This window comes from Bacillus rossius, chromosome 14 (genome assembly GCF_032445375.1).
Source record: "Bacillus rossius redtenbacheri isolate Brsri chromosome 14, Brsri_v3, whole genome shotgun sequence".
NCBI lineage: Eukaryota > Metazoa > Arthropoda > Insecta > Phasmatodea > Bacillidae > Bacillus > Bacillus rossius.
Window position 1 is genome coordinate 44,787,334 of NC_086341.1, and position 23,877 is coordinate 44,811,210.

General features: G+C 43.6%; 1 protein-coding gene across 2 annotated transcripts in view; it reads left to right on the forward strand.

Annotated features, from left to right (window-relative positions):
* LOC134538846 (bestrophin homolog 22-like) overlaps nucleotides 1–23,877 on the forward strand; it is a 125,389-nt gene that overhangs the window by 53,755 nt on the left and 47,757 nt on the right. The window contains exons 3-10 of one of the 2 annotated variants that reach the window (XM_063380391.1): nucleotides 83–200; nucleotides 4,369–4,484; nucleotides 5,363–5,473; nucleotides 8,598–8,769; nucleotides 12,033–12,401; nucleotides 16,789–16,914; nucleotides 17,694–17,801; nucleotides 21,987–22,220. In XM_063380391.1, coding sequence (XP_063236461.1) covers nucleotides 4,414–4,484; nucleotides 5,363–5,473; nucleotides 8,598–8,769; nucleotides 12,033–12,401; nucleotides 16,789–16,914; nucleotides 17,694–17,801; nucleotides 21,987–22,220 — 1,191 coding nt within the window. In that variant the 5' untranslated portion in view covers nucleotides 83–200; nucleotides 4,369–4,413. Of the gene's footprint in view, nucleotides 1–82; nucleotides 201–4,368; nucleotides 4,485–5,362; nucleotides 5,474–8,597; nucleotides 8,770–9,880; nucleotides 10,070–12,032; nucleotides 12,402–16,788; nucleotides 16,915–17,693; nucleotides 17,802–21,986; nucleotides 22,221–23,877 lie in introns of those variants that run through there. The other variant, XM_063380392.1, reaches the window with a different exon arrangement.

The following is a 23,877-nucleotide window of genomic DNA, read 5'->3' on the forward strand; positions in this document are numbered from 1 at the left end:
ACTTCACTTCAATATACTTCTTCCCACTGATGCTGTGTCCCTTTAACCTTGACAGGTGTTTTTTTTTTGTGTGTGTTTCAAGGTCAGACACCAACCAGCCCGCTGCTGCCTGGAGGAGAGAGACAACTGCGCGGCCTAACAGCAGGGGGTGACAGCGAGTGCGTGCAACTCAGGCTCAACTACTGCCCAATCCAAGAGAAGTGTGTTGAAGGCAATTACTAACTTAAAATATAACTAACTAGCTGCCCGACCCGGCTTCGCACGGCTATACTAATGGAAAAAAATTAAGCCACATCTCCCATTTACAGTAATGGTAAATAAAAAAAAATTCAGTGAAAATTTATTACATTGCTGTATAATGTACCGGAGAGAAAATGAGTAGCACCGATGGTTTCCCGACTCGTGCACGCAACGTACAACTGATGTACCCGTACTTCGCTACGGCAGTCTACAGGCAGATCACTCTTGCGCCGCTCATTATACATGCCCCTCCTTGTGGGTACGCCACTGCCGCGCGATGCCCGTTGCCATGGAGACGCAGAAGGCATGAACAATGCAAAATCCTGTTCTCATGCAGACAAAGTACCCACTGTTGCCTGGTTTTAACCACCCATGGGATCTAATTTTCGGAAAATGTCATCCTGCGTAACATAAGGAACATTACTGTGAAGTTTCAAGTCTGTAAAATATATATACTTGAAAAAAAAGGGCAATAAAAAAAACAAATTAAACACAGAGAGAGGAAAAAAAAAACAAAAGTTTAGGTTTGCGATTTAAAGTGATAAAAAGTATTTAAATACTAATTGAACTCTTATGAGGGTACTGATTGCTTCGTTGTTAATATCACACGGGTGTTTTTTTACTTGTATGGGAAAATTAAGAATGATAAGGCATCTAGTGCGTGGCAACAATGTTAATAGGCAATAGTAAATAAACTTCTAGCGCCTGCGGCATTGTCAACACACACTTCGTATGTGTACTGCATGTTGTATCTAACCCCCTCCAACACATTTGATTCTAAATAGGACTTTTAGTAAGGATCCCTAATGTTATTGATAATATAATATAGCCTATAGCCTTCCTCGATAAATGTACTATCCAACACTGAAAGAATTTTTCAAATCGGACCAGTGGTTCCTGAGATTAGCGCGTACAAGCAAACAAACTCTTCAGCATATTGTTACAAAACTGGATTTTCTTTTGCAAGTTGTAAACAATATATATATATATATATATATATATATATATATATATATATATATAGTAATTATATATATAAACAGGTTGTTTCAAACTATCAAGTAACAAAATATGAACATTTTTATCGCGAGATTAACGGTGGCTTTTATCAAAATATTAATGCTTAATTCACGCGCCACTTAGGACTACAACAACACATTCGGCAATTGATATATCGCTTTCGTAATAAGTTATTTTGTTGTAGAGATTGTACGATCACATCAAATACAATTTATTAGGGGGAAACGGATAGTTGATCAAAAATAATTGTACACAAAAGCATTAAATTAAGCACTTTGAAGTAAAATTTATTGAAAATTATACTTGTTAAACAAAAAATAAGTACAATTTTAAAGTGTCCATGCACAACACTTATACATAGAAAAATTAAAATAAATTGTGAAATATGGCATTAATCTCGTTAGTCATATAACCCACTTGAAATAGCGGTGTATAGATTTTATTTTCTGCGGATTTAAAATTAATGCTTATACATATATATATAATATCACGAGTAGCATCCAGAACCTCGTCACTATAAAATTTGAAAGACTCGCGTAACCGTATTTTTGTATAACTGCAATAGCGTTTGTGTAGTCCGTTTATAGTAAACTAGCTGCAGTACCGGCGTTTCCCGGGCTGAACACAGGGTGGAGGGGACTTTTTTTCGAAGTCACATGTAGACAGTAATTATATTCTTAATTTGAATGTCAAGTGGGCAAATGATTTCTATAACTGGCAGAACCCGGCAGACATTGTTCTCCCCTTGTATAGTTATTTACCTTTATGTATTTTAAAATGGACGGTCTGTATGTAAACTAGGCTCTATAAAGCACTATAGAAAAAAGTGAAAAAAATGAAAGATTACTGATGTTGAAAAGATTCCATTATCTAGCTTATGCTCTGTATGCATTGCAATGCCTCATTCCATTTTGTTTTGCAATTTGTTTGAAGTAGGTACACATACACAAAGCAACTCTCTATCTATTTATATATATCTCTCTACTTATCTCTATGTCTCTACATATATACATCTATACATCCCACTATCCCTAGCTTTCTCCTTTATGTACCCATCTTTATACCTCTTTATATATGCCTCTATAGAGCTCTATATCTATATATATCTTTATCTTACTCCATTTAATTCTCTATATCTCGCTCTATTTCCCTCTATTTCTGTCTCTCTCTATTTTTCTCTATCTCTCTCTATCACTATATCTCTCTGTCTCTCTTATATATTTAATTAAATTGTCATGTTTGCGCACTTATAAAAAGAAAGCATATGAACTGCCGCTATACTATATGAAATAAACACATTTGTTGAAAAGACTCTCGGGCTAGCTATTGTTTATATCACACGCGAACTGAAATGTTGCTGTATGTATTTTATTCTATTCAATTTTCTTTGAATTATCGCTGTTTATATTTAATTAATTTCAATTCTGTAACGTGTGTGCACACATGCACCGAAAAAGCACGAACTGCCGCCAAACGTTACGAAATACACAGATTTGTTGAAACGATTCGTGCGCTACCTTTTGTAAAATAGTTGTACTAACTCAGAAACCTTCGCGGGCATGCGCATAACAACTCACCAAAATTTCATCGCAGTCGGATGAATGGTATAGCAACGCATACGGGACAAACAAACGAAAATTCAAAACGTGACGGACGCCCCAAAAGATAGCGTGTTCAAAATTCAAGACGTAACGGACTTCTCAAAAGATAGCGCGTTTAAAATTCAAGGTAACGCCATCTGTTGACGAAGTTCAAAACTGAACTGTTATTAGCGCCTTTATTTTGCTAGCCGCCGCGAGCTCCACTAAACGGACGGATCTCACCAAGGAGAAGGATAGAAAGTTTCCAGGCCTTACTATATGACCGTGTGGCGGACTTAGAGAAATGTCACACACTCACTATTTGTATGTCTATGACCTATGATTATCTGTTATAAAAATTATTATACCCTTTTTCACTCAATTAGGGATGGGGTTTCATAGTAATATGTGGCATATGTGTTAATCCAGGTTATGAGCTAGTTGTATGCCAAATCTCATCCAAATATATTCAGCGGTTCGGGCGTCAAGGAGTAACAAACATACACACAATCTGTCGTTTCTATAATATTAGTATGATACGCACCATTTAAAAGCTTTGATGAACTACTAATTCTAGGCTAACGACGCTTTCTTTCTATACATTTAAACATGTCGTGTGACTAAGTGGAAACAGTCGAAGATGGCGTGATTTACTTTTGTGAGATAAGGGGGTTTGGTGATCACCCCAGCTGCAATCTACATGTTATAGTCACAATTAGACTTTGCGTTTCTTCAATGTAGATGAGCCTATGCGTAGATTTAGAGCGATTTCGGGCGTTAACTTTGCAAACTGATGTTGGCACTTATGTGTTGCAATTGAAAGCTACGAGGGAAGAACAGATTGGAATAACTCGCTCGTTTCTCTTGGTGACGACAGCATTCCAACCTCCACCCAATCAGGATCACTTCAAAGCCACATCGCTATCCAAGCTATCGATCTATCGCTCTCTCAGAAAATTAGCGAAAATGTTTGCTGATGAATCGTCGATATCGGAATCGGTTATCTGCGAATATCTATTTGAAAATTGGCACCGAAAAAAAATGATCCTCCTAAATACTGGCGTAAAATTGTTTATAACGGTACAGTCCTGATAAAGTGATAACACATTACAACTAATGCAGAAATATCTAGAATACCTACACTTTTGTATTAAATATTTGCTCATTTCAGTTGCTGTCGTTTTTTGAAGTAGCTCGGCTTCTGGGTTGTAGCCGCGTCCTTGGCGAATAATTCACCGACGTTTCGGTCGACATTGCAGTCGCCATAATCAGGGAGCAGTTAGTAGGTAGTCAGTAGGTAACTGCAACCTGATGATGGCGACTGCAATGTCGACCGAAACATCGGCGAATTATTCTCAAGAACGCGGCTACAGCCCAGAAGCCGAGTTACTTCGGACAATGGCCGTGAAAGCCTTGCGAACATTATGCTGTCGTTTTTTATTTTTCCGGGACGTCTTTGGCAGTAGCGTTGGTTACTCTTCAGCTGCTTGATGTGTTGAAACGTTGGGAAGGGAACGTGGTGTTGCAGGTGACAGGTGACAGGTGACAGGTGACGTAACCACCCTTTCCTGCCATGACCATCACCTACACCGCGGAGGTAGCCACCTGTAGCGGCCTGGGCTGCTTCTGGAAGCTGCTGTTCAGGTGCGCTGTCATCGTCCTCACCAAACAAAAATTCTTCATTTCTACACTCGAGAGACTTTTTGAAGTTGTGGTTGTATGCATTATCCTGCATGCAGAAACACGTAAGATAAACTAGCATGTGATTATTACGCCAATAGCACGATTGTTCATTTTAACATGACCCCGAATTTTTCTCTTTTTATTTAAATAAACGTATAACTTGTAGTGAATGTCAAAATGAAAGTAATACATTTTAATTGAATACTTTTGGTAAGAAATATTTTGAAGTTTCCGCAGTTCAAATACCACTGCATGAAAACAAAAATAAAACAATCTTGACATGGTGAGTTGTACCAAGCCTTGATATTTTTCAATATTTGACATTTTAGATTTCTTTTAGTATTTAGTCCCAAACTTCAGTTTAAAAAATAATCTTAATGTCGAAAATGGTTTCAACATTTCCATAGATCAGCACGAATGTGGTATTTGAGAAGGAGCTTACTGCCCTTAAGACCCTTAAGTGCTTTCGAGAATATGTACCGGTTGTTTTACGCCTAAAATTTACTCTGAAAACACGTTTTAGCCATTTTAACTATTTTAAAAATACATTTTGAAAACTTGAACCGAAATCAAAAGTATTTTTTCGGCCTTCAGAGAATTTTTAAATGCTTTTCGTTAGCAGATCCCACTTGGGTACTTTTCAAATCGCCTTGTTTCTCCTGGAGCTCTGCGCACCGTGTGTGTGCCCGGGTAGGCAAGGGCCTTAATGAGCGACAGTCTGTAGACGGTGTTTCCACACCACTGAAGGGTGATTGACACCAAACTGCACACGGAGTGTTTGGACGTCAAACTTGAGACACGAGTTGCTCGAGAGACAGGTTTCATGTTGCTCGTGGCAGGTGGCGGGGAAGCATCTACAAGCTTCTGTGGCCTAACCTGCTGGTCTACGCCGTGGTCTACTTCACGCTCAGCGGGGTCTACAGGTTCGCGCTGGACGAGAAAGAAAGACTGTAAGTATGTACACCGAGGTTCTGAAAACATCCGGCGAAGCTCTGGTTCTCTCAAGCCCGGAGGTTGTTTTTGAGCTTACGAACCCATAAAAAGCCGGATCCTTTGAACACATGCATGCAGTGAAGAACATGTTGTAGATCATCATCTGACCAGCGCTGCGAGGCGTAGTTCATGACAGTTCATTGTAGCCGGTGTTTTGGGCATGGAGCAGATATGTCGCTGGACTTTTGGGAGCTGATTGGTCTTCGCGCCAGCTGCTCTGTTGGAGTTACATATTTTCTCACTGGATTGTCAGTCCGCCTCGTCATGGGGTGTATGTGGTTTCAGTGAGACGGGATGATAAGCGCGACGCTCGCTGGTGCTTCTAGCGCGGTGTCTCCTCTGAGCTGGCGCGCAGTCTTCTCGTCGTCACAGGATATCTGTGAGATCTGAGCGGTGACCGTAACATTATATGGCGGAGGAGTGCTTTTCAGAGTCACTACCAAGCGTTTTCAAGACTAGATATTATTCTGAAAAACACGCGTTCTAGCCATTTTCACTTTTATAAAAAAACACAGTTTCAAAAATGAAATTCGGAAACAGGACTAATCGCCCATGCTCGGCGTATTCTTAAATGTGTTTTCGTAAACAAACACCACTGGGGTATGTTGAGCAGAGTTTAAATCGCATGGTCTTTTTTCTGAAGCTCTGCACACTGCATTAGTGAACAGGCTGGTGAGACCCTTAATATCAGTCACAGTGTCCTTTCGTTTTATTTTCAACAACAGTATTAGTATCAGTAATTAAAAAAAACATCAAGCCGATGATTTGTGAAACTTGACTGCCGCGTGGGGAAAGTGCTGGTACATAGGAATATTCATTTTCTTCCATCTTCCTATCAACCCCCCTACCCACAGAATTGAAGGATTTTTTCTGTTGTAATTACACTTCATTCATCAATATCAATACAAAGAAATAAAAATGAAGTATGTATGTGTATGTCCATTATTTTCAAATTCTACAACATATTGTATATTTTTTTATGTTAGAAAATTATATACCAAAAGTAAATGTAAGACAAATAAATGCTTGTTCGGCTGTACGTCCACCCGTCATATTGGCATGATTTAAATAAAAAAAAACTACTGATGCTTCTGAATTTAAGGTAATCGCCATACAGGAAAATTGAGACCATGAATATTTAGCTCAAAGAACAAAAATTTAGCCACCCTTGAAGAAATAATTACACGTATCATTAAATTCGGCGTAACTCCGCCTCTGGACTTGATAGCCGCCTGGATTCGGATAGGAAGTGAGTGAGTGCACAAGGTTGTGCATGTAAGTAGCCTCCAGGTTAACCCTCTCGCCGAATATTTGATCGCGAAATGCCACCAATTTAACCAGGATGCTGATTTCGGCTTATTATCCGCTGTTCCAACACGTCAGAAAGATTTTCAATGGGGTTCAAGTCAGGTGAATTTTGCCAATCGAGATGTAATATAATAGGGTGGGGGAGTGTTAATAAAACCAGTCTCATGTGCGTCCAGCCCGATGAAGTTTTGCTGTTGTCATCTTAAAAGAATCGAGGTATCAGTTTTAGCATACTCATCATGCAGATGTTGACTGAAAGGCAACACCTGATCACCAAATTGTTTAAATAAACATGCTGGTTCATGCTGGTGGTCACCGCAGTGAGCGGACCCAATCCATGACACGGAAAACTCCCCCAAAACATCACAGACCCACCTCCGGCTTGAAACTGACCTTGCCACACATCCAGGATGAAATCCTACATTTGGTCTTCGGTGCAACTCGACGACGTGTGTCATTGGAATACAGGCATAAACTGTAGTCGTCAGACCACACATTACGTTCCGCCAGTCAGCTACAGTCCACGTTCCGATTATTTCTTGCCCGTTGAAGACGGGTAGTTTTTATGCGATCATGTGAGTAATGGCCTCTTTTGCGATGAAACCGAATCCAAATGTTCATTGTCGCAATGTTCTCTCGCAAAACAGGTTCGGATGGACCTTCATTCACTCACTGCAGCAATTCCTGGTTGCGATGGACCTTCATTCACTCACTGCAGCAATTCCTGTCGGGTTCGGAAGCGATTTTGATTCACAAGCCTTGAAACGCGTCTCCAGTCCCTCTGTCAGGAACTTTTTCCGACCCAAATTCTGCCTTCGTGTTTCGTGGCCATGAGTAACACCGCTACCTGTAGATATGTTGAACAGCCCGCTACGAAACATCAAAAAATCCAATCAACTCCACGCACCGTAATGCCATGGGCATGGCCAAACACATTTGCCCCCCTTTTGCCACTCTTAACACATTGTTACATCTGCCCACTGTCTCACTGATCGCTACTGCCTTGAGCTCACGTGGAGACAGCACTCATGCGGTTGACCACGGGACTCGTTCGCTACACCATCTGCACGTGCTTAACGATCCAGATGTACGTGCGCACGAGGGTTCATAGTTTTTTGACTGGTGAACTTATTTTCTGAAGCAGAGGCTAGCGTAACGTACGACAAGTAGAAAGAAGGGAATGGAAGTGGCAAAGAATAAAATATTACCAGCGAGTTGTACACTAGTGTAGAAGGAATGCAGGACTTATAAGCCGAAAAAGGACATATGTAAAATGGTGTCTTAACATGGCCCTCAAGTAGTTACGTTTTCATGAAACGGAACACCGTTTGGTGTAGGTTTTGTTATATAGTTGATTTTATTTTATGGTGATGGTTGTAAAAAAATTTAAAACGAAGTGAGTATTGTAGTTTGGTTCCTCCTGGGATAGGCTTCTATATTTGGAGCCGGAGGAGCCGACAGCCATCATGGGTTGTGACATCACGACGTTATAACATCAATGTTACCGAGATAAAGCCCATGCAGTATGGTCATCATAAAGGAAGGTTCACATTAATGTTAACATAGGACTCGTTATGTCAACTTGGATTTAATTTTTGTACTCAACCATTAATCCGATACATATTTTAAACTTCACTTTCTTCTGTCACATTTAATAGCGCACAAATTTAAAAAAAAAACACATTCACTGTACTCTGATTAACTGTCACTGTGTAGCTCAATGGCTCATGAGTGTGAGCACCCTGGGAATCGCGCAGTTCCGCTGAGTTCCAGGTTGTTCGAAAAGGTGGCCCTGCACTGCCGCGACTACGGAGACCTCATCCCCATAGCCTTCGTGCTGGGCTTCTACGTCAGCATCGTTATCAAGCGCTGGTGGGACCAGTACATCTGCATGCCGTGGCCAGACAACCTGGCCATGTTCGTCAGCACCCTGGTGCACGGCCAGGTGAGCAGTCTCCCTCCTCTCTTCCTCCATGCAGTCCTGTGGTCATTTCTAGCGCTGGTGGGACCAGTACATCTGCATGCCGTGGCCAGACAACCTGGCCATGTTCGTCAGCACCCTGGTGCACGGCCAGGTGAGCAGTCTCCCTCCTCTCTTCCTCCATGCAGTCCTGTGGTCATTTCTAGCGCTGGTGGAACCAGTACATCTGCATGCCGTGGCCAGACAACCTGGCCATGTTCGTCAGCACCTTGGTGCACGGCCAGGTGAGCAGTCTCCCTCCTCTCTTCCTCCATGCAGTCCTGTTGTCATTTCTAGCGCTGGTGGGACCAGTACATCTGCATGCCGTGGCCAGACAACCTGGCCATGTTCGTCAGCACCCTGGTGCACGGCCAGGTGAGCAGTCTCCCTCCTCTCTTCCTCCATGCAGTCCTGTGGTCATTTCTAGCGCTGGTGGGACCAGTACATCTGCATGCCGTGGCCAGACAACCTGGCCATGTTCGTCAGCACCCTGGTGCACGGCCAGGTGAGCAGTCTCCCTCCTCTCTTCCTCCATGCAGTCCTGTGGTCATTTCTAGCGCTGGTGGGACCAGTACATCTGCATGCCGTGGCCAGACAACCTGGCCATGTTCGTCAGCACCCTGGTGCATGGCCAGGTGAGCAGTCTCCCTCCTCTCTTCCTCCATGCAGTCCTGTGGTCATTTCTAGCGCTGGTGGGACCAGTACATCTGCATGCCGTGGCCAGACAACCTGGCCATGTTCGTCAGCACCTTGGTGCACGGCCAGGTGAGCAGTCTCCCTCCTCTCTTCCTCCATGCAGTCCTGTGGTCATTTCTAGCGCTGGTGGGACCAGTACATCTGCATGCCGTGGCCAGACAACCTGGCCATGTTCGTCAGCACCCTGGTGCACGGCCAGGTGAGCAGTCTCCCTCCTCTCTTCCTCCATGCAGTCCTGTGGTCATTTCTAGCGCTGGTGGGACCAGTACATCTGCATGCCGTGGCCAGACAACCTGGCCATGTTCGTCAGCACCCTGGTGCACGGCCAGGTGAGCAGTCTCCCTCCTCTCTTCCTCCATGCAGTCCTGTGGTCATTTCTAGCGCTGGTGGAACCAGTACATCTGCATGCCGTGGCCAGACAACCTGGCCATGTTCGTCAGCACCCTGGTGCACGGCCAGGTGAGCAGTCTCCCTCCTCTCTTCCTCCATGCAGTCCTGTGGTCATTTCTAGCGCTGGTGGAACCAGTACATCTGCATGCCGTGGCCAGACAACCTGGCCATGTTCGTCAGCACCCTGGTGCACGGCCAGGTGAGCAGTCTCCCTCCTCTCTTCCTCCATGCAGTCCTGTGGTCATTTCTAGCGCTGGTGGTTTGCACTACCACCCAGTGGTCGTGACAAGGACGACCAGAGATGTGAGTGGGGAGTTTTTCCTTTAGGGAAATTTTACATGTAACATCTGATCCCATGTTAAACGACATTTGGTGGAAGTTATTCCGTGAATGATTCGGAATTCAAGGAATGGAAATGTGTAACAACTGTTGCACTGCCATCTGTACCGAACCTAAATTTAATACAAAAATATTATGCCCTTTTTTACGTCCGTCGGTGGTTTGATCGATTGTTCATGATATTCCTCGAAAACTACTGATGCTACTTTCTTTAAATTATTGCTTGGGTTACTATCTTAAACGTGTATGAATTTTGTCTTTATAGTACTATTATATCTAAAACGATACCAATAATATGTGTTTCAAATAAGTAACCCAATATTGGAAATGTGTGACTATAACATCATTTCTGAAGTGTAGGCTAGTGTAGCACACGAAAAAAAGGAAAAAGGAAATGGAAGTAGCATGGTATAAGATGATGAGGTTGTTCCCAGGGGACCTCCCACATCAGCCGTGCTTGGGTCGCAGGCTGGCTGCACCATAATATAATAATGGAAAGGGTTTGCTATGTAAGCGATGTTCATCAATTTTTGCAAGCGGTGGGAGCTTTTAAAATTAAAAACTGTATTTTTTGATGTTTTCGTTATATATATATAATTATGGGTTTTCAGTGTGCCACAGCTTAATTTTTGGAGGGTTATTTTTTAAGTGTCCCTTCCACCATTTCAAATTATTTGAATACTCTTTACACGTGTGTAAATTATTTTGAAGTTATTTTTGCAGAGTTTAATTTTTTTTTATGTTTCTTGTTATATGTGCATAGTAAATGTATGCTTTGGTATGTATCGTCATTTCTTTCATTCAGTTGTTCAACACCAACATTGCCATTATCGTCCACTACCAACATTATCATTACCACCACAATCACCATTATCATCACCACCTCAGCCGCCGCCACCACCACCACCACCACCACCACCACCACCACCACCACCACCACCACCATCGTGACTAGTCTAAGCGGTCTGGCGAGAACCAGACTTACTTAGTTGTTGGCATAGAAGTGCGACTCTTTACAGTGGAAACTGAAACGCATGTTACGGCGACATGTGACGTTATCTTCTTGGCGGGCCTATTACTCGGGTGGGAGATTCGGATTCAAAGTGTTTACTTATATATGATATTTTAACTACTTTGGAAATTATTTTTAAGTTGTGCAAAAACACTTATACCTGTTTTGTGATTTAAAAAAAAGCATGTTCCATATAAATGAGTAGGAGATGCAATATTTCTGGTATTCCACGCCAGAAAGTATGATAATGTCTGATGTAGCTGTGTCAGTGGTATATAATGAAAGCTGCTCTCTAGCGGCTGGGTCCTGAACCAGGTCCTCGGTGGTGAAGGCAAAGTGCTGGATGTGTCAGTGGCATATAATGAAAGCTGCCATCTAGCGGGCGGGTCCTGAACAAGGTCCTTGGTAGTGAAGGCAAAGTGCTAGATGTGTCAGTTGTATACAATGAAAGCTGCCATCTAGCGGCTGGGTCCTGAACCAGGTCCTCGGTGGTGAAGGCAAAGTGCTAGATGTGTCAGTGGTATATAATGAAAGCTGCCGTCTAGCGGCTGGGTCCTGAACCAGGTCCTCGGTAGTGAAGATGTGTCAGTGGTATATAATGAAAGCTGCCGTCTAGCGGGCGGGTCCTGAACAAGGTCTTTGGTAGTGAAGGCAAAGTGCTAGATGTGTCAATGGTATATAATGAAAGCTGCCATCTAGCGGCTGGGTCCTGAACCAGGTCCTCGGTAGTGAAGATGTGTCAGTGGTATATAATGAAAGCTGCCATCTAGCGGCTGGGTCCTGAACCAGGTGCTCGGTGCTGGGCTTGCAGGACGAGCGAGGCCGCCTGATGCGCCGCACCATCCTGCGCTACGTGAACCTGTGCTTCGTGCTGACGCTCCGCATGATGTCGCCGCGCGTGAAGAAGCGCTTCCCCACCATGGAGCACCTGGTGGAGGCGGGCTTCCTGCAGCCCAGCGAGAAGCGCATCTTCGAGGACCTGGACAGGAAGACGTCGCACCCCAAGTACTGGATGCCCCTGGTGTGGGCCGGCGGCATCATCACCCGCGCGCGCAAGGAGGGCCGCGTCAAGGACGACTTCTCGCTCAAGAGCCTCATCGACGGCCTGAACGTGTTCCGCGCCGGCTGCGGCGGCATGCTCAACTACGACTGGATCAGCATCCCGCTCGTCTACACTCAGGTGCGCGCCGGGTCCTGACCTCCATCATGGCGAGGCAAACCGCGCTTGGCTTGGGAAGCCTAAGATGTACATCAAGTTCTGTCCCTGCCCGAACACGCCCGAATATTCACCTTTGGCCAACCTCGGGTTTATTTATATATATATATATATATATATTTATATATATATATATTTATATTTCTCTGTTTATTTTAATGTAGCTATACTAACCTATTATCTTTGATTGATTTGTGCAATGGGAGTGCCTGACTTGATGTAAGCTTTTGGACATATGCCATTGCAAAGCAACGGCGTATGTCCAAAAGCTTACATCAAGTTGTACTAACCTAACTAACCGTCCATAGTGTTTTAATGTAGCTAACCTAACCGACCACTTTTAATATTTCAATTCATTTTTCCTGCGCAAAAATAAAACAAATTCCGAGGTTGGCCGAAGGTGAATATTCGGGCGTGTTCGGACAGGGACTGAACTTGATGGACATCTTAGGCTTCTCGCTCGCTCGGGTTCCTGACGTTAGACACTCAGTATTGGCCACGGGTCATCTCGTGAATCCGACGGAAGTCGCACGGAACGAACACGTGTAACTTTACACAGTTTTAAAATTCCGACTTATAGTCAAATTAGGCGCCGGCAGTGCTGAAAAAGTCTTGGGCTCAGGAAACAGCCAACTGTCTGGTTAGCTGAGTGTGGTAGAGGGGCTGAGGCGCTGACTTCGATCAATGTTGGACTCTGAATGATCCATGGCATCTGTCCGTCATCCGTCCGCCGGTCGACAAGTCCGTGAAGTAGCGTCCAATTTCGACGCTGCCAACAGAGTACAAGTCTTAAATAAAGATAATAATTTTCTTGCATATGTAGATTAGATTGGCTAGCAAGAAAGTTAAGCACTTATAAATCATTAAACTCAATTTATTTTTCGTTCGGCTATCTATTAATGTATTTTCAATTTTAAAATACGTTATTAATTATACTTCTGTGTCTCAACTAATTTTTGTATCAAAATTTAAAAATACGTTCAAAAGTAACTTACAAAACATTTAATGGAAGCAACCAAACAAAAAAAACTTCTGAAACTTTTTTAAGACATTAAAGATTGCATTGAATACCTTGCTAACATTCTTTAGGTCATAATTTCATCCGACCGTCCGTCGAAAATTAAAGCTTGTGATGCTTTTGACGGACGGGCGTATGGAATTTTTCGGGCCTTCTCATTGGCTTGAGGTCACGTGATTGACAAACGGACGCTACGGATGATTGCGAGTCCTTAAGAGGATAGAAAAGGTCGCGTCGTTTATGAATGACATGAATATAAAAAAAATAATATAATTTGAATGACTTCATAGAACTAGATGAGGTTGGTTTTGTAGGCTAGATATTCTCATTAAGGACACCTGAATGTACAGAAAAGTCAATACAGTGTATAAATGAAAAATTTGCAAACCTTTTTCTTATAATAATGGCTTCAGACCAAAAAATATATAAACAAAATTGAAAAGAATTTGGCTGTAAAATTATTAAAATCACATAAGAAAAGCTTATTTAACATCAAATCTTACATCTCAGTTTTAAGTTTATGTTAATTTATTTAAACATTACATAATGAAATTGTAAAAGAAAATCATTGAAATATATTTCGTTATAAGATTTGGTTACTGTAGAGTTTTTATTGTCTGATTTTAAATTATTTTACAGCCAAATTATTTTCATATTTGTTTGAATTTTAGTACTTTTTCTGAATTTTCATGTCTCCGCAGTAAAAAAAAATATCTAGTCGACAAAACAACTCCAACGAATTCTGTCAAGTTATTAAAATTCTGTTATTGTTTTTTATTTTCCAGTCATTCATGTCCGATGCGACATTTCCTGTCTTAAACAAATCCATTTTGGCTAAGCAACACCTCAAAACTCGGAGAGTAAATAACAATTGTTACCGATGCAATGGATTTACTGAAATACGATCATACGCAGCGAATTTTTCGAGAAGTACGTAAGTGACGATCGTGAATTCCATAATGTAAAGAAAATCAAATGATACATATGGTGTGTATACGTGATGAAACAAGACGAGAAACCGAGCGTACATAAATTCATCAATCTATGCAAATAAACATAACGTATACTTAAGAATGGGATGGTCGAAAACAAAACCTGCAGCTGGTATGGCTGCCTACCCGGGCACACACACGGTGCGCAGAGCTTCAGGAAAAACAACGCGATTTCAAAACTTCTCAACATATCCGAGTGGGGTCTGTTTACGAAAAGCAATTAAGAGTTCGCTGAGAGCCGAAAAGTACTTTTTATTTAGGATTAAGTTTTTAAACTGTATTTTCAGAAGAGTTAAAATTACTAAAACGCATGTTTTAAGAGTACTTTTAAGGCGTAAAACAACCGGTAAAGATTCTTGAAAGCACTAAAGGGACTTATATTACACATTTATCTTCATTTATCGGCCATGTAATGTTACTGTCACTGCTCGATGCACGACGAGAAGACTGCGCGCCAGTCCAGAGGAGACACCGCGCTAGAAGCACCAGCGAGCGTCGCGCTTATCATCCCGCCCTCACTAGCACCTTTCAATATATATACTGTATAGAAGTCGCCAGGCAAGGTTAAAATTTTTAATACGGTTTGAGGTAGTTGGTTAATTCACCGCCGTAATCGCCACCATCTCTAGGTCATCGACTTGTGGTGGTTCCTAGCGGACAAGTGTCGAACTCTTCAAACACCCCTTCCCCACCCTCCCTCAAACACGCGTTGTCATCCACCCACCCTCTACCCCACCTCTCATCCCTACAGTTTTGTAACGCACAAACTCCCGTTGAACGACCTTGAGCTGCAGTGAATGTTGGGTGGGGAGTGCGGGGGAATGACAGCGGGCGACAGTGCTGCGCTCTAACGTGCAAATAACAACCTAAGACGATACAGGGCGTTACGGCAGCGCACTGCAGCGGTGAAGTTCCCAAGCTGCTCATCATACGCTCCTGAAAAACGTAGAGTAAATTTAAACCCGCCTTCCGGTCAAATTGGAAGGGAGGTCCCGTCCCCGACTCACCCTGGGTAACTATCAATACAAAAAGAAGGAAAACCAAAAAAAAGGCAATTCGCTCCAAAAAGTCGCACCCGGGCGGTCGAGCTATGAAAAGCTTAAATACTACGAACGTATACAGCAAGACTTTGGCTCATTTCAACAATCAAAAAAATTAAGGCTACTCAAAATTTTATTATTAATACCATCTTCAAAAGATCCAAAATACCTATATAATCAGAAAATACAAATACTATAAAAATACTATATAATAAAAACAATTAATTATAAAAGTCCAAAAAGAGTCCTACTGGGAGCCGGATTTATTTACGTGCACGATCATAAATATTTGCAGGTCTTGCTTTCAAGAATCAAACAGCTGATATCCGTGACCTTCAGAAAATACGTGGATATAGTTCAGTCAAATGCGCCAGGCAAAATATCACTCAATCGCAAGGAGGCGGCTGCACTAAAAATGTTTTTTAGTTCTGAGGGCAAATCTCGCAAGTAAACATAATTTAGAGAATAAATCTCTTCAGGACATAGCAGCAATTTCTACACTCCACCTTTATCATAGTCCAGCCAAGGATCATTGATCCATTTTATAGAACGGGAAGGTCTAATCCATAAGCTTGCACCGTTATACGCAGTTCATATAAAAGTTCGCCTCACAAAACTATGCTTCTTTTTAATAATAAATCTTGATCCACAACCCGCTACTGCCAAAGCTATGTGTCGCCTCTTTACCTTAGCGTAGCTTGCGAATATCTTGCCGCTGAACACGCCTCTGGGTAAGGCAAGGCACCATCTCAGCAGGCCCCGGCGAGGACTGGCCGGTGCAGAGTCGAAAAGCCGTGTTCCCTGCCTCGCGACACACGTCCGGTCGCGGCGACTCCCAAAACCAACAGACCGCGGCGCACAGTTCAGTCCGCCCCCGCCGGCACTCTACCGCTCATGACGTCATCGGTGCATCGAACCCGCGATCCCAGTAGCCGGCCACGAAAACACAATCGATATATATATAAAATAACAATAAAACTAGAATGACACCAAATCAGAATAAAACTATAAAAGGAAAAAATCACAATAATTAAATAATTAACCAAAAATAACATTAAATAATATTTAACAAAAAGAAATCATTTAAAATGGAAATAATTCGTAAAATCAATAATAACTAAAATAAATAAATAACCTAAATGTGGCCTGGGGGCCACAAAATCCTATCCACTCGCGACTTCTATACAGTATATATATATATTCAAAGCTAGCACACATACACCCCTGACGAGGCGGGTTCGTAATCGGCCCCCTTGTCTCGCTCTTAAGCGAGCAACTGGAGACGCGCCGTGTGGTTTCAGGTGGTGACCCTGGCGGTGTACATGTACTTCATGGCCACTCTCATGGGTAACCAGTTCCTCGACACCACCAAGCACTACCCCAAGCACGAGGTGGACCTGGTGGTGCCCGTGTTCACCTTCTTGCAGGTAGGTCCACGCACGGTGTACCTGGTGGTACCTGTGTTCACCTTCCTGTAGGTACGTCCACGCACGACACAGCCGTGCGCTAGTTCGACTTGATGTAAGCCTTTGGACATACGCCATTGCTAAAGCACATGTATGTCTGTAGAAGAAAACTACAAAAAAACACAAATTAAGCAAAAAAAAATTGCTGTTGTCAACAGGATATGAACACCACATAATATTCCATAACAGGAATATGGTCAACAAAGAAAAACAAAGAAAATGGACTAACAGAACGTAGTTTTCTTCTACAGACATACATGTGCTTTATTATATTATTATACAGGTGTTTAATTTTTACAAAGTTCAGTTGCTATCTCTCTGATGCATTCTTCCTCCGCAGTTCTGCAACTCTATCTCACTTATGCATTCTACCTCCGAAGTTCTGCAACTCTATCTCACTTATGCATTCTACCTCCGAAGTTCTGCAACTCTATCTCACTGATACATTCTTCCTCCGTAGTTCTGCAACTCTATCTCACTTATGCATTGTACCTCCGCAGTTCTGCAACTCTATCTCCCTGATGCATTCTTCCTCCGCAGTTTTGCAACTCCACCTCACTGGTGCATTCTTCCTCCGCAATTCTGAAACTCCACCTAACTCATGCATTCTTCCTCCGTAGTTCTGCAACTCTATCTCACTGATGCATTCTACCTCCGCAGTTCAGCAACTCTAATTGTCTGATGCATTTTACCTCCGCAGTTCAGCAACTCTAATTTTCTGATGCATTCTTCCTCCGCAGTTCTGCTTCTACATGGGCTGGCTGAAGGTAGCAGAGTCGCTGGTGAATCCCTTCGGCGAAGATGACGACGACTTTGAACTGAACTGGTTGGTCGACAGAAATCTGCAGGTGAGACTAACGTGTGATGCAAATATTACATGTTTACGTAGGTTATATCCTAATTCAGAAACAATCTGATTAATTACAAATAAATTCCTTGATTATCTGCTACTATCTCAAAGTCTGGAATAACTAATGTAAAACCTATGACCCTTTCTCACGCCTTATTAAATAATTTTTTTTTCTATCTTGAGCTAATAATTTTTTGGAATAAATTTCCTTTTGATATTGCATGACATAAATGTATCATATAAGATATTAAGGCAATTTTAGTATTTTCAAATGGGTCATGATAGTAAAATATGAGTAGATATAAAATCATACAGTTACGATATTAGAAAACTAGGTCTCTAGAACCGGAGAACAAGTGACAGTCAATGACCCTATGACCTGCAATTGACGAGTGTGTTTCAGTTGAGATAGAATAAAATGAAAATAAATATGTGACGAAATAAGTGACATCTGCCCTATAATGCCAAAGGGCGCGTGGGTTTGTGACTCAGAATCCCTGTAAAGGCATGTATGCAAGTGGATTTATTACAAGGTTATACTCTATCGTAAAAAAATTTATCTGTTTTTCTGTTTGGAATCTGTCACAATTAAGTGATTGTGTTTTACATGATGTCTGTAAGAAGGGGTTTACCAAGGGGGGAGATGGTCAGGGTATCCCCGCCCCCAATCCTAAGCAATCTTTTAAAAAGTCCCTTTAACAAAAGGAAAGAAATCTAAAGCAAGCAGCGGTCAAAGAGGTTCTATCCCCCCTTGCCAAGAAATGTAATTATGTATTTTCCTATATAATTGTATGGCTAATTTATCGTACGAGTGTGGTCTTTCCTAAATATGTTTCGGGGAAAAAAAGTAAAATGCGTAGTAGAAAATGCACCATATTTGTACGAAAATTTTCCCTTTACAATTCCATTACATGTTCAGGATAGTGTTGAAGTGTAGGTCCGGAAAAAAAAATCTCTGTTTATCGCTGGAGACTTTGCCGTGTTACAAGTTAAGTGCACTGTACCCCTCTTAATGTGGAACGCCATGTCGGCAAGTCAACGCCACTGGCAACTGCCGTGCAAGCCTAGTGAAGTGATGGGACACACAATCCAAGTCCTCCCTACTGTGTGTGCTATCTGTCCGGTGCTCTCTCTGAGTGGCACTGTCGTGTGTCGTCCGAGATGCCGACTGGTGCGGTATACCGTTGGGCATGCATTATTGAACACTGCGCTCTGCCTCAGCACACGACACATCCCCAGCTTAGGCCAATACTCGGCATGCACACTCCCCCCCCCCCCCCCCACCTTTGTACGAATTTCTTGCACGCGATTGTCGATACGGCATTCCACATGACCGGGATGATCCTGTGTGCCTCATTGTTGCACGGTACCTAACTGCTGAACTGACTTGATGTAAGCTTTTGGACATACGCCATTGCTAAGCACATATATGTCTGTAGAAGAAAACTACAAAAAAAAAACACAAATGACAAAAACACAAATTAAGCAAAAAATTGCTGTTGTCACGATATAAACACCGCACAATACTCCACAACAGGAATATGGTCAACAAACAAAGAAAAACAAAGAAAAATGGACTAACAGAACGAAAAAAAAAACCACAAATGATGACAGCACAAAAATACCTAACCCAAAAAAATCAGCATAAGTTGAAACGAGACAAAAACACAGCAAAACGAAAAGACGAAACAAACACAATAGTTTTCCAAAAACAGAAAAGAACGAAAAACCCCCACAAATGATGATAGCACAAAAATTTGAACCCAAAAAAAAATTCAGCAAATCTTTGTTTGTTGACCATATTCCTGTTGAGGAGAATTGTGTGGTGTTTATATCCTGACAACAGCAATTTTTTGCTTAATTTGTGGTTTTTTTTTTTTTAGTTTTCTTCTACAGACATACATGTGCTTAGCAATGGCGTATGTCCAAAAGCTTACATCAAGTCATGCACTCCCATTGCACAAATCTTTCAAAGATAATAACTGCTGAACTGTTAACAATTCTCACCTTTAATTTACACAGAACGCTATTACTACTTATCCAGGGATCTTCCTAATTTTACGGCTTTCTTCGTTAATTTCAAATAAATCCAAAAGAATATTCTTGGTGTATTAACAAAACTTAAAAAAAAAAAACTGGTTAAGTCCACAGTAAGAACACTCTTATTTTGTCCATGAGTGTTTAACTTTCTTTAGAGCGAACTCGGAAGTCTAAATACGGCGTAGTTTCTAAATATATTTTGTTATTTGAAATTACGAAGAACTCTTCGTTTATTTGAGTTAAATTCTTCGTTGAAAAGTCCGTAAATTTACTGTAATTTATATCAGTATGTAGCGATGAACAGAAGGCATTTCTAGACCTATGTTTTTTTTTTAATATTTCTGCCACATCTGTAGGTCTTGTTTGTATACCCACAGTTGTAACCTATATTATAACTATAGCTTATATAATATTAGTCTATGGCTGGACAGGGATTTCGTGTTAGAAAAAGAGCGAGGAAAGTTCCAGACACCATTAGGGGACTTCCTGGGTATTATTACTCTGCTTTAAGGCGTAATACGTTAATGTGTAATGATTGCAGATGTTATACATGATATTGGATGTGACTGCAGAGGATATGCATGATATTGGATGTGGTTGCAGAGGTTATACATCATCGTGGAAGTTATGCAGATAGTATACATGATATTGGATGCAATTGCAGAGGTTATACATGATCGCGGAAATTTAGCAGATGGTATAATGATCGTTGATGTGGTTGCAGATGGTATAATGATTTATGATAATGTTGTAAATGTTATGCATGAAAATTGGATGTGGTTTCAGAGGTTAAACAATATCGCATATGCGGTTGCGAGGGTTATAGATGATCGTATATGCATTTTCAGAGGTCATACATGACCTAAGATGTGGTTCCAGGGGTTGTACATAATTTATGTGGTTGCAGATGGTATAATGATCGTTGATTTGGTTGCAAGGGCCAAACATGATCATGGGTATTTTTAATATGGTATTATGCTCGTTGAAGTGGTTGCAGATGGTATAATGATCACTATGCGGTTGCAAAGATTACGCATGAGCTTGTACACGGTTGCCGAGGTTACACATGAGCTTGTACACGGTTACAGAGTTTCACATGAGCTTGTACGCGGTTGCAGAGGTTGCACATGAGCTTGTATGCGGTTTCAGATGTCACACATGAGCATGTATGTGGTTGCAGAGGTCACGCATTAACTTGTACGCGGTTGGAGAGGTTACACATGAGCTTGTACGCGGTTGAAGAGGTTGCACATGAGCTTGTATGTGGTTGGCTGAGGTTGCACATGAGCATGTATGTGGTTGGCAGAGGTTGCACATGAACTTGTATATGGTTGAAGAGGTTGCACATGAACTTGTATGCGGTTGCAGAGGTTGCACATGAGATTGTATGTGGTTGCACAGGTTGCACAGAAGCTTGTATGCTGTTGCAGAGGTTGCACATGAGCTTGTACACGGTTGCAGAGGTTGCGCATGAGCTTGTATGCGGTTGCAGAGGTTATGCATGAACTTGTATACGGTTTCAGAGGTTGCACATGATCTTGTATACGGTTGCAGAGGTTGCACATGAGCTTGTACACGGTTGCAGAGGTTGCGCATGAGCTTGTATGCGGTTGCAGAGGTTATGCATGACCTTGTACGCAGTTGCAGAGGTTGCACATGAGCTTGTATGCGGTTGCAGAGGCTGCGCATGATCTTTTATGCAGTTGCAGAGGTTGCGAATGAGCTTGTTTGTAGTTGCAGAGGTTGTGTATGAGCTTGTACATGGTTGCAGAGGTTACGCATTAGCTTGTACGCTGTTGCAGAGGTTGCACATGAGCTTGTATATGGTTGCAGAGTTTGTGCATGAGCTTGTACACGGTTGAAGAGGTTATGTATGAGCTTGTACACGGTTGCAGAGGTTACGCATGAGCTTGTACGCTGTTGCAGAGGTTGCACATGAGCTTGTATATGGTTGCAGAGTTTGTGCATGAGCTTGTACGCGGTTGAAGAAGTTATGTATGAGCTTGTACACGGTTGCAGAGGTTACGCATGAGCTTGTACACGGTTGCAGAGGTTACGCATGAGCTTTTACACGGTTGCAGAGGTTACGCATGAGCTTGTATGCGGTTGCAGAGGTTGCACACGGTCATGGATGCGCTCGCAGGTGTCGTACGTGATCGTGGACGAGATGCACCAGGAGCACCCCGAGCTGGTGCGCGACCAGTACTGGGACGACGTGTTCCCCGCCGAGCTGCCCTACACCGCCGCCTCCAAGCAGTACCAGACGGGGCCGCCCACGCCGTCCACGGAGAACGTGGAGGTGTCCGAGGCGCAGGCCGAGTTCATGCCGCTCGAGACGGTCCTGGAGGAGGTTTTGGGCGGGGTTGACGACATCGAGGTGAGCTGGCTGTCCTCTGTCCTGGTGGTCTACCTCACCCATCGAGGTGAGCTGGCTGTCCCGTGTACTGGTGGTCTTCCTCACCCATCGAGGTGAGCTGGCTGTCCCGTGTACTTGTGGTCTTCCTCACCCATCGAGGTGAGCTGGCTTTCCCGTGTACCGGTGGTCTACCTCACCCATCGAGGTGAGCTGGCTGTCCCGTGTACTGGTGGTCTTCCTCACCCATCGAAGTGAGCTGGCTGTCCCGTGTACTTGTGGTCTTCCTCACCCATCGAGGTGAGCTGGCTTTCCCGAGTACCGGTGGTCTTCCTCACCCATCGAGGTGAGCTGGCTGTCCCGTGTACTGATGGTCTTTCTCACCCATCGAGGTGAGCTGGCTGTCCCGTGTACTTGTGGTTTTCCTCACCCATCGGGGTGAGCTGGCTTTCCCGTGTACCGGTGGTCTTCCTCACCCATCGAGGTGAGCTGGCTGTCCTGTGTACCGGTGGTCTTCCTAACCCATCGAGGTGAGCTGGCTGTCCCGTGTCCTGGTGGTCTACCTCACCCATCGAGGTGAGCTGGCTGTCCCGTGTACTGGTGGTCTTCCTCACCCGTCGAAGTGAGCTGGCTGTCCCGTGTACTTGTGGTCTTCCTCACCCATCGAGGTGAGCTGGCTTTCCCGTGTACCGGTGGTCTTCCTCACCCATCGAGGTGAGCTGGCTGTCCCGTGTACCGGTGGTCTTCCTCACCCATCGAGGTGAGCTGGCTGTCCCGTGTCCTGGTGGTCTACCTCACCCATCGAAGTGAGCTGGCTGTCCCGTGTCCTCGTGGTCTTCCTCACCCATCGAGGTGAGCTGGCTGTCCCGTGTACTGGTGGTCTTCCTCACCCATCGAGGTGAGCTGGCTGTCCCGTGTACTGGTGGTCTTCCTCACCCATCGAGGTGAGCTGGCTGTCCCGTGTACTTGTGGTCTTCCTCACCCATCGAGGTGAGCTGGCTTTCCCGTGTACCGGTGGTCTTCCTCATTCATCGAGGTGAGCTGGCTGTCCCGTGTACCGGTGGTCTTCCTCACCCATCGAGGTGAGCTGGCTGTCCCGTGTACCGATGGTCTTACTCACCCATCGAGGTGATCTGGCTGTCCCGTGTCCTGGTGGTCTACCTCACCCATCGAGGTGAGCTGGCTGTCCCGTGTACTGGTGGTCTTCCTCACCCATCGAGGTGAGCTGGCTGTACCGTGTACTGGTGGTCTACCTCACCCAACGAGGTGAGCTGGCTGTCCCGTGTACCGGTGGTCTTCCTCACCCATCGAGGTGAGCTGGCTGTCCCGTGTCCTGGTGGTCTACCTCACCCATCGAGGTGAGCTGGCTGTCCCGTGTACTGGTGGTCTTCCTCACCCATCGAGGTGAGCTGGCTGTCCCGTGTACCGGTGGTCTACCTCACCCATCGAGGTGAGCTGGCTGTCCCGTGTACCGGTGGTCTTCCTCACCCATCGAGGTGAGCTGGCTGTCCCGTGTACCGATGGTCTTCCTCACCCATCGAGGTGAGCTGGCTGTCCCGTGTCCTGGTGGTCTACCTCACCCATCGAGGTGAGCTGGCTGTCCCGTGTACTGGTGGTCTTCCTCACCCATCGAGGTGAGCTGGCTGTACCGTGTACTGGTGGTCTACCTCACCCAACGAGG